This window comes from Cyrtonyx montezumae, unplaced genomic scaffold, assembly GCF_038088225.1.
Source record: "Cyrtonyx montezumae isolate F1298 unplaced genomic scaffold, pur_monq_1.0 scaffold_3, whole genome shotgun sequence".
NCBI classification, from domain to species: domain Eukaryota; kingdom Metazoa; phylum Chordata; class Aves; order Galliformes; family Odontophoridae; genus Cyrtonyx; species Cyrtonyx montezumae.
Window position 1 is genome coordinate 32,844,347 of NW_027072034.1, and position 12,020 is coordinate 32,856,366.

The window sequence follows — 12,020 nt, forward strand, 5'->3', positions numbered from 1 at the left end:
CATAACACACAACCACCAAGCATCAAATATTTGAGTCTCAAACAAAGGGCAGTCAATTTTGTACCAGGCTGTGGATGTATTAATTAGAGGGACATAACCTGCCTCTGAGTGATCTTTGTCTTGAGGTGCTGGCTACATGGTTGTAGTTCTGTGTAGGGAACAAAGACTCTGGTGGGTCCTTGCCAGGTGGTTAGCAAATCAGTAGGGCAAGCTTCAAAAACTCTCCTCCCACAGAAGTCCACTGCCACACAGCAGGGGAAAATTTAATTACCCTACAGATAGGTCTTTCACTCCTTTTAGTTAACTGGGGTGTGGGAAATGCTCTTAAGGAAGGAAATTTTTTCCAGCTCTTTAGTCCTTGTTAATCAAGCTAGAGCCAGCTTCAGAGGTATCAGCCATGACCCAACACAGACACTTGTCATACTCATGTTGAGCAGTAGTCTTCTAGTAGCACTACTGAAATGCAGTTTCCTCTTATCTCCTTCATTTTACACAGTTGTAGATAATTAGATTCAGTGCTAGGCTAATAATATATTCCATCTAGTTTCTGCTGATACTATTTAGTCTTTTGGAGCTTCTTATGATGATATTTTTCCAAACCTGTAAATTTGGAGAATGTTGACTGCTCAATAAATAAGCCTTCATCTTGTTTCTGTTCTTTTAATTTCTGCTGAAGAAATCTCAAGGGTATTCTGGTAGAACTGAGCAGGTCCAAGGACCTTCTTCGACAATGCCATTAGGCATTAAATTTTAATACTGTTGACTTTTAGAGACACATGCATAATCAACTTTTATGATACAAGTGGAAAATGAATGAATTCCTCAATAATTTAGATGAGTGACAATAAGTTCCCGTCCCCAAAACAAGCAATAATTTCCTTAATGAAGCAGTAAGAATAATAAATCCCAATTATATTAACATTTTTTATTACTAACAACTTCAGTATCCTAATGAAAATAAAGAAGTAGGAGAATAAAGAGCTATGTAGTATAGCATAATGAATAGGCATGGAAGCACTATTCTGGGCAGTGCAGGTAGAAAAGGATTCATGTGGTATTAGTGCTCACTATGTAGTAGGTCTATCCCTGCTCATCTAAAGTCACCAGATACCTCAGTGCTCTGTCAGAGACACAGAGCAGAGCCCCAAACCCAACTCCTTTGACTAATGGTACAGAGAAACACATTTCCTATCTAAATACTTGTTTAATATGGTTAATATTCTAATCCATCTTCCCAGAGCTAGTACAAAACCAGTTTTCTCTGAAGATAGCCAAACTGAAGTTTGACATGAAGTGAGCAGATGAAACTGTCTAAACAGCCACATACTTTTATTTATTACTTTTGTCAACTGGTTTGACAACAAAGGTAGCATCTTTCTTGAGATTCCTCTCCTCCAAGAGCACCAAAGCCTTCAAAATCTCATGAGCACGAGTTGTCAGCACAGATATCTACTCCTCAGTAGTAAATCTCTGCCTACGCTAAGTGTACGCTTGCTTCTCCTAATTATCACTGCACTTATAGACCACCTAGAAGCTGTTTACTGGCCACAGATTGAAAATGTTGGTACTAGTTTTACCTCAATCTCGAGTAAATAATCTCAATGAAACATTTCTCCCTTCCCCAAGAGGGCAACTGGAACAGCCATAAGAGATACTCACGCCAAGATGCCTGAGATGTAAAGGATTTCAGCACACAAGTATGACAGGTAGCTGAACATGAAGACCAGCAAGGGTTCAATGGCAGAGACGTTGTGAGTAAATCGAGTCATGAGGGCTGAAACAAATCCAAAGACAATGCCAAACAGCATGCCTCCCAGTCCCACAACAAAGAAGCGAGCAAATCCAGCGAGGACATCAATGGATTCAATCTCTTCATATTTATGCATCTGGGTGAAGGCAATGAAGATGTTGTATAACACCTGTGTGCAAAATGAGGAGATAGCAGTCAGGTGTTTTTCTGAAACTTGCAGACTTTCTCATTTGATACATATATCTAAGTACAGATGTGTGTCAGATATTGCCTGAGGCAGATGAGCGAAGTAATATTTGAAATCTCAGCTGCCTCATAACACATCCCACTTTAAATGTTTTCCAAGTGTTCTTAAAGTGGCAAAAAAAAAAAAATGGAGAGTTTGTTGATGATTGCATAAAAAGAGAAAAACTCTCAGGGGTCAAATGTAATTAATGTAGCTGAAAAACACTCATGCTTTTTTGTTTTTTGTTCAATGCCCATCTGGGTACCTTACCAAGCCCACACACACTCTCACATTCTCTTTCTGACTCATGATGGGGCAGGGCAGAAACTGCAAAATGCACTTTATACATAAATCCTGTTTAGCTGGTCTGTATGATCTATAAATTGAACTTGTGCCATTGGGTGGACTCTAAAATATCAGATGTTCTTTAGTAGTGCTTGATGGATAAAAAACATTCAATATCGTATCTGCAATGGGAATGGAAGCAGGAGCAATGGAATGGAATGGAATGGAATGGAATGGAATGGAATGGAATGGAATGGAATGGAATGGAATGGAATGGAATGGAATGGAATGGAATGGGGGAAAGGGTGTGAGGGGAAGGGAATGGGGGAAAGAGAAGTAAATGGCAACCTCAGATTCAGATTGCCCCTAGCTAGATAAATACAGTTATTAAAGTTATGTTACTGGTGTTAGAGTAGAACACTTAGTTTTAATGAATTGCCTTATTAATACAATAATTATAGTCTATGTTGACTGACATAAAAAATACGGAGATTAAAGCTGTCACAACGGCATTTACACAAAGAAATATCCAAAATACACTTTCCCAGCCTGACTAAGATAGGCAGTGGTCTGACCCTAAGCCTCTTAATTTTTAATATTCTCTTTTGGGGCTACACTCAGTTACCTCACCCACACTGATCCCTATGCATTTTATGTTCATGTAGCGTTGGCATGGGAAGGGGAAGTTCACAGTCTCTCTACTCTCTGTTTTGTATTTAATGCCACTTAATCTCCTTCACAATCGCACAGTAGTAATTAAAAGATCATATCATTTATAGATATTAGATTATATATTAGATATATCATTTATAGATTTTAGATCAGATTAGTTTACCATGCTCATATTATTAATAATTGTCTCCTGCAGAAATTCATGATGAAAAATCTCCATAATGTTCCACTTTAATCCATCTTTTAAAAACTAATTGAAGGAATGGGGCAGTAATAAAAAAGTTCTTAGAACCTGCTGAGAGTTGGCTACCACTGAATCCTGTCAGATCTGTTTACAGGGAATATCTAGTATATGAAAGTCACCTTTCAGTTTTCAAGAGAATTTTGGGAGCATCTAAAGACACCAGTTCTCCATAGCTGTTGTACCAGAGCATTAGTTTCATAACCCAAAACAGGAAAATCATTGATCTTATCTGTTCTTCTTTGTTCTTTCTTCTTCATATAGTTAATTTCAGGAGACTATTAAGAAGATTAAAGCAGATATTTGCAGATAGAAGAGTCAAGCTCATTAGGATAATAATTCTTCCCCAGCTACTGTCCAATCTTAAGTTGCTGCTGGGAGTCTATGACCTTGAGCTGTCAAACATGCTGTTCTCCAGAAGTCTTGTTGATAATATTTCTGGGGGACAGACAAAGTACAAAAAAATATTTAACATGAAAGCATCCCAAACGAAGTACTCGGAGCTGCATTTTTCCTTATGACTGTGTATGAAATAAGGCTCTTCAGTGATACATAAGGAAAAGTGGGTTTGTGTCTCCACAGGAAGTAAAATATCCCGTACTTATCATGCAACGTTTAATTACAAAGTCTATTCTTTTTCTGCTCCCTCTTTCTTTCTGATTTCAACCCCTTCTTAAGACTTGAAATTCTTTATAAGTGATGCTATGGCACTGAACTGTGCAGACATTTGAATAACATGAATTATCATCAGCAAATTACTTTGTAAGTTTGTCTCTCCTTTTGTGCCTCCTAATGGATCTATATAAGTGAACAGGCAAAAAAATGGAAATTATTCAAATAGGAAAATTTCCTTTTTTTTTTAATTTATTTATTATTATTTTTATTATTATTTAGTGTGCTTTGTGAGAATAAGCTGTTCTGTACAAGAACTTACATTGGGCATCACAGAAGTAAGCCTCCATATAAGTAAGCTGCTTGATGAAGTTAGCTTGAGGTGTTTCTACCAGCAAAAGAAGTACTGTATTGCTTTATACGGCAAGAAAGCCTGGAACAGCTTAGGATGCCTTCGTTCACTCACAAAGAAGGCACGGATAAATAGTTGGCCTCACTTAACAACTTTGTGAATGTCACGGTTTGACTTTTTTGGAGGAGACACTATTGTGTAGCGATCTACCACTGGATGACTGATAGAGCCAGGGGGTATAAGAGCAAGCATGGTCACTGAAGCTTCATTTTCAGTATGGCATGGTACGTAGGTGTTCTCACGTTTTCTGAAATCAAGCCTCAAAAAAAGAATTGGACAGGGAAAATATTTAATATTAAGTTTTTTGATGCACACGTGCTCAGCTATTGGGATGAAATGGACTGGGCGCACACAGGAGTTGAGTTTCAGAAGCTTGAAACTCTTTACAGCAAAATCAGGTTTCTTCACTTGTTTAATTTTGAATGACATTTGAGCTGTATTTACCAATATCACTGTTTCATTCAGCACTTTGAAACTCCCACACATCCTGGAGCTGCTTACACTATTCTGATGCTACAAGTCTGCTGAGAAGACACCGAGAAAAGAAACAATTACTAGGGCATGGAGACTTCTAGTTCTGTTGAAAGACAGCTCTACTGAAGAGAATGAGAAAGAGTATAAATGAGTTCAAAGGGTACAATTATCATCTTTAGTTGCAGTCTCTTAAATCAGTGTTCTAATTCTGTAGTTTAGGAAATTTCTGTACTGAGTTAGTAAACTCATTATGGGAGAGCTATTGTTGCCTCAGATATAATAGTTCAGTAAAAATCATACCTGCTTATCCTGCTAATGGGTAAATAGCTGATAAGCAGGCTAGAGAGAACCAGGGGATATTTGCATTTTAATAATAGAAAAAATAAATATTTAATGTATCTTGGTGATATATTTTAGATACATTAAGTTAACTCAAAGAAAGCTGGTAAGAGAGAAACAAGGAGGAAAAGGTAAGATAAGAACAGTTATAAAGATTTCAAAATAGTAAGTGCAGCACTGAAGAGAAAAAAGCAAACTATTTGGGTTCCATCAACATGATAAATAGTCTAGCCTGCTCTAGCCTAAAGCCTGGTAGAGATTTTGGGAACATGAATGCCCAGAAAATGTCTGAGATGTGATTGATACAAAGACACAACAGAGAAGTCAACAAATGGGTTGCAATGTAGCTGCTTTGAGGAGAGATGTAAGAGAGGAGGTGCATGGGGCAAAGGGGCCTCACAGTCATGTAGTAAGAAATCCATTCTTTTGCTAACACATGTTGTTCAGTGTAAGAATACCTAAACATTTCTGGTTTTTATGACCTCTGTCACTATAGATTTAAGCTGTAACAGGATCCTGACTGAAAGCTCATGTAAATGCTCACATCATGAGTTTGACCTACATCATAAACACAGATCAGAACAAAAGAAGGACAGGGTAGAGAGCCAGGAAGGCAACAGACCAAACAAGTTCTTCCAGAATGAGGAATAGATAGTATTTTCTGAAGTCTATGCTGGAAAGAAGCAAAAGACAATTCGCAGTGATAGAAGCAATGAGCATTGTTACACCTGTAACACATAAGCAGTATGTATGCAAAGTTGAGTAACATTTGTCCCTTAATTCTACACTTGCCCTATATCTCTGATTCACCAAGATGAAGGATTTATGATCACTGGGCTATGTCTGCAAGAAATTATTTCACTCCTTTTCCTTTTCACATTACTCATGAACTGTATTTCTGCCATGAAGCCTTTGAGCAGTGAACTCTGTACAGCTTTTACAAGTCCAGGTTCTGCTGTACCTGGTATATAACAGTATCTCAATAGCTTTTATGTGTTTTAGATTCCTGTGATTTAAATTCTGTAAAGATCATATCTTGCAAAACTCCTTAACCTGCACTTAACTTTCTTAAGCATATGAGCAGTCCCGTTGGTTTCTGTCCATTTCCTGCTTGAAATGTCCTGTTTGAAAAACATGTGGGTTCTGCTTGTCTGTAGCTAGAATTTCAAGTTGTTTCACGTTTCATTAAAAGCATAGGGAAAATTTGGAAAGTAATAGGAAAGCAAGTTCTGTCAAAAACAAAGAACAAAAAAGCTTCTTTAAAAATGAAAACTCAAGTATTGTTTTGGGTACTTGGGATGAGATTTTCAAGAAAGGTGAATGATTATTTGATGTCAATTATTTTACTGATAGTAATAGAGTTATGCAAAGTTATTCATGGTTTCTGGAATTCCTGTTTAAGGTCTCTGGAGAATTTCCTTGAAAGAAAACAAATGGCTACCAGCAATTGTCCATTTTTTTTGCTGAGTGCCCCCTAAGACATAAGGCACAGGAAAGTCTCCTGCATTTCTACCCCTGCTGCCCTCAGTCCTCAAGGAGTACAATTTTCTATTTATTTGCTTGTACAACATGGAGTGTGTTCCTATCAGCAAAATCTGCTTTCACTCATCTTTTCTCTTCAGTGAATACAAGAGTAGAGTGTATTCTCTTAATATATAACCAGAAGCAATGTCTCTTCCAGCAGCTTGAAAACAAAATGTTTTGGAAAGTATTAATATAAGATGTAGTTTTTACATACATCAAAATTAATTGTGAGTTGCCAGTGGAGTATTCATATAATAACATATCAAAGGTCCCGACAGAGTTGCCCATGTCCTGTGTCCAATAACCCTACAACCAATAGGAGTCCAAAAAGAAGAAGAAGAAGAATGGAAAAAACTCACCACAGTTATGCCATCATTTAGCAATGATTCTCCAAAAATCATCATGTGAAGCTGCTCATTAACAGAGGCTTCTTCAAAAACTGCCAGAGCTGCCACGGGATCCACAGCTGAAATCATGCTGCCAAAAAGCAGGTTCTGCAGCAGGTTCAGGTCAGTCAGACCAAAAGCTTCAATCTGGCAGATGCCATAGAGGGAGAGGCCAATCCCAAATGAGTTCAGCAGAGATCCTAGCACAGACCACCACAGGATGGACCCAAGGTTTTCAAAGAATGGACGAGTTGGCATGAAATAACCCTCTTCCAGCACAATGGGTGGAAGAAGATACAAGAAGTAAATACTTGTGTTCATCACTGGTGGGGATTTGTGGTCAGTACCAAAGATGATCGCTCCAACTAGTGCTCCAATGGCAATCAGGATGCAGCTTTCAGGCATGAGTCTTGGTAATCGGTGATAGAGACGGAAACCTTTAATAAAATATTTACATTAGCCTGAAGTCAGATGTATTGTGCCTGCCTTCAAACACTTTGTCTTCTGACTGTCAGGTTCTGCTCTTAGGATTACAAATGTAAATGCGCAAGTAGTATCACTCCCTTCAAACTGAAACATTCCTGTATTTGGGCTGACCAGGATACTGGAGAAGCCCAAGGGAGCAGGAAGCAAACAGTCCAGATGTTTAGGTCTGCTCATCTCCATCCAGAAGTCCCCTGAAGAATTTCCTAGACTCCAGATGACCCACAGACTGAGGAAGTGAATACTTATGAGCACCACAAAATACAAAGCAGCTCAGTTATCAACAGAAATCAAGGCACGTCTGCATAAGGCTTTGTACAAGCTGGCTAGCCTTGCTTTTCTGGGAATTCTTGTTTCTACATAAGGTAAACAGAACTTTATGAGTTAGTTTAGTGAAAAAAAAATCAAACAAAAACTAACAGTGGTTTCGGCAGAGTTGAGAGAACTACTGTCATCAAATAATAGAAAACAGTTGATCCGGGAAAGGTTTTTTCCTCACTAAAAGTGAAGGTTCAATCTACACTACCAAATGGAGCAGTGAAAAGAGTTCTCCAGTCAGAAAGATTCAGCATTCAACTTTATAGCCAAATTCTCTCCTCTGCCCTAGAAAACGAATAGTCATATCCAGACTGCCTGCGAGAACAGATCCTGACCCACACATGTTGCCTGGACACTGCCTGGGAGAAAGCTGTTGGACATGGGCAGAGGTTCAGAAAGAGCTCATCTACAATGGCATGGTACAGGTAGTTGGACACATCTTGCTGTCACAGTGTGCCTTCACTTTAAAATATAGATATAGCCAGGAGGCTTTATAGAGAAAGGGCTACATTTAACTTATAAATATTATGGATATGAATCCCCTCCAACCTACTTTGATATCCTGCTATGTGTTTATGTAATTCTTCACATTTAACATGAATATTGATACCAATTCTGAGATAACATCTAATAATTGCTCCAGTTGCTGTATAATGATTTTATGAGTCATATGGTGAATGAGAGATGCCTTATCTCAAAATGTCAGGAGCAGTTCAGACTTTGCAAGAGTGAGAATAAGACAAAGACACTCATACGTGGTCATCTAGCTCTAGCCATCCCTGTTGAAAGGGAGTTGGACCAGATGGCCTCCAGAGGTATCTTCCAACCTCAGGCATTCTGAGCTTCAATGTGAAATCCAATGGCTCTGTTTCCATATCTAAAGCAAGTTCAAATTTCATAACTTTAGCAAACGATTGTACGATTGCATTTTTGTGATGTGAGAATTATCCATGCTCATAAGTAAAGGAAAAGAAAAATCATTTTCTGAAATTTAATACGATTTACATGGGAGATGTATCTATTTTTACCAAAAAGTATGCTGTGATCATAACACTATGATCTCATTTTAATTATTTTAATTAAAAATAAATTTAATTAATTTCATTTTTAAATCACGCTCAAGACTTTTATCAGTTTTGCCATATTAAAGGGATTCTTTTTCCTTCTAGAAATGTTTACTACTTTGAAATTGTGAAATCCAAAAAGAAGATTAGAATTGAAGGTGATAGTAAATAAATATAACAGTTTGGAACTCTTCTTCCCTGGAAGTCCAGATTATTCAAACTAATTATTTCTTCCAAGTAGGCTTGAAGTCGATAAGTCTGCACTTTTCAACATAAATATTTTTGTTGGAAAACTCCCAGCAGATAAATATGTTTTCTTGGGAGTCATCACACAATCCTTCTGAAGTGTGTTATTTCTAGATCAAAATCAGAATATAGAATAGATGTGCCTTATGGCAGTTCTTGTATTTTTTATGGATGATGAATAAAAAGTCAGTTAATACACTCAATGCTAACACACTATGCTGATGTGATAATGAAAAATTTGATTTGTGAAAAAATTTATTACTGTTTTAGCAGTGAAGACATCTGTTTGTAGGAGCTGCACTGAGACCATCAGCTATTATGAAACTAGAAAATCATAGTCATTGGCAATGATATTTAACAACTGTGCAAGGAAGCAATATGAAAAATGTACAACTTCAGGCCATCTCTAGGAAAATATCAATCCTGCTTACCAGCCTATTCTATAGGAGTGTCTGAAAATCCCATTGAACTTCAAAAGAGCAGAGAAATCACTTAAGTATAGCTCTTTGCTATTGCAATCATCTTCTTTTTTTTTCATATTGCTATATTAGTTCCAAAAAAGTCAAAATCAAGCCCAGCCATATAGATGCATAAGACACAGCGTAAACCATTTTTTCTGTATTAATTGCAATCCCTATTTCTCCAAGAGTTGTCTCTCTTCTTTCAGATACATACACTGAGCTCCAGGAGAAGCCTGATATATTGATATATATTCAAAAGGCATTAACGCTGCTTTTCCAATGGCCAATATCCATTCAGCCTCCATGTCTCTCCTCTGATGTTACTTTCCAAGAAATTTAAAACAAGAAATATTTAAAACAAGGACTTATAAGAAATTGCTTCCTATTTGGATTACAGAATAATTCCTCTTACTTTCTTCCTTCCCACAGTAAGTACCACTGAAATTTCAGTCAGCTGTTTGGTTTTTTTTTACTTCTGCAGCTGTGTCAGATTGTACAGTCTTGTGATATCTAATATTCATCACAAGATATTTAAATATTAGAACAAAGGATGGACAGCACTGTGAGGAGGACATTCATTGCAACTCATTAGCATAAGCAGACCAAGAGAAATGAGAGTTAGAGGTCATATACTTACTTCAGTAAGTACTTACTTCAGCTTTGAGATTTTGTCATTGTCATAATAATGACCTGTTATTTTCAGGACAGACTATAGAAAAACAGTTCTTGGTACAGAAGTTCATGCAAGGTACTTGGTTACATGGAATGCATTTAAATTCTTACCAATAAGGGAGGATCCAAAATACCATTTTCCACTTACCTATTTTTGCAAGAGAGGCAAGGAGTATCCAAAGAGTAACTTCATATGGAATCTGCACATTGTTATAGTCCACTGTGAAAACCTGCAGCCTCTTATCTTGTGAAGAGCCAACAGCATCAGCATGGTTGTGTTCATAGTGAGGCAACAAACTACTACCCAGGTTAGGCTCATCCAAATAAGCAGAAGCAGAAGGGCATGCCAGAGTCAGCAGTGACAGCAACCAACTCAACATCTTCATATGTTCAAAGGCAGTAGAGCTCATGTCTAGGGCTGTGGCTATCTGTTATTACAGACACAGAGTACAGTGGGTAACAGAAAACACACAGCACTTACACCTGTGGATTTCTATTGCTCATAGCCACAGTCACTTCTTCCTTACCACTCCTTCATTTGCCTGTTAGAGGCCATTTTAAAAGCCCTAACGTACCTTCACTGCTCCTCGTGTTACAGATGGACCTGGAGTTTATACGAAGATATCAGTTCCGCAGGTTCCTCAGATCCAGATAAACCCCAGACACAGCATCATTCTATTGAAGAGTAATGAGTTTTCTGGACACTTTTTTTCAGCCACTCTGATATTTCTCTAGTAACTATAAAAATCACAAATGTGCATAATTCAGGCAGTAAAGGCAGCATAAGTAAATAGTATCAGATGGGCAGGACAGACTCCATGCCGCCTTCTCCTGCCTTCTGTCCCCGTCTGCCTCTCTAGAGCAGCTGCACCGCAGGTACCACTCTTGGCACTGCTCCCTGCTTCTGTCTCACCTTGTAACAAAACCATTCGGTGTGCAAATAAACCGGTTTGTCAGCGTTTGCAGTTGGGACATCTGGTGGAGGGCTACGCAAATTACATTCTCCTTTAGAAATTCTCCCTTTTAAAGGCACGTATTTAACTTGGCACATAATAAACATAAAAAAAAAAAGTGAATATGTGGGTCAATTACATGTCTAAAACTGCATACTGAGTACTCTCGTGTTTAACATTTTTTAACCATGTTAGCAAGATGTTTATTTGGCAATTATGTTATCCTCCCCCAGCAAGATATTGATAGAAGCATAGAATCATCAAGATTAGAAGAGATCTTAGCCCAACTGCCAGCTCACTGACCACATCCCTCTGTGCCACATCCACATGGTTCTTGAACACCTCTAGGGATAACTCCACCGCCTCTCTGGGCAGCCTGAGCCACTGCCACATTACTCTGAGAAGTGATTCCAATCAGTAAATTAAGTACAGTCATTCACGCCATGTGTATTTTGAAGGGGATTCTTGCAAACTGTCTCTCTTCTGATCCCCACAGACTCAATGTCTCTTAACCAGTAGAAAATATCCACTTGATTTATCATGGGAGGGGATGTGTGCTCTGTGTGCTCTGTGCTGCTCTGCAGTGCAAAGCAAAAAGCAAAACGTGACAACTGGTAATTATTGGGAATTTTTCTTCAAAAGCTTATTGTGATGTGAACAAAAGCCATGTAAATGCAGTGTGAAAATTTTCTCTGGTATAATCAGTGATATTGTTTGATGTTTTGCCTGCACAAGAGACTTTGCGGGTTTCTCCCGCAAAGTACCACCAGCAGTTCTCCTACTGTAGACTTTGAACCCAACACAAAATTAGGCAGCTAACATTAAGTTATTCTTTTTTCTTTTTTAAATAACATAGTAGACCTGTTAACAATAGTATTCCTGGAAGTCCCCCTCCAGTAAGG

The 12,020-nt window shown here is 38.0% G+C and overlaps 1 protein-coding gene across 1 annotated transcript in view; it reads right to left on the minus strand.

The window, feature by feature from the left end:
* SLC9A4 (solute carrier family 9 member A4) overlaps positions 1-10,575 on the minus strand; it is a 31,245-nt gene extending 20,670 nt beyond the window's left edge. The window contains exons 1-3 of the mRNA XM_065743716.1: positions 10,314-10,575; positions 6,895-7,358; positions 1,660-1,919 (exon numbers count right to left, since the gene is read on the minus strand). Coding sequence (XP_065599788.1) covers positions 1,660-1,919; positions 6,895-7,358; positions 10,314-10,575 — 986 coding nt within the window. The remainder of the gene's footprint in view (positions 1-1,659; positions 1,920-6,894; positions 7,359-10,313) is intronic.
* Between the last annotated feature and the right edge of the window lie 1,445 nt (positions 10,576-12,020).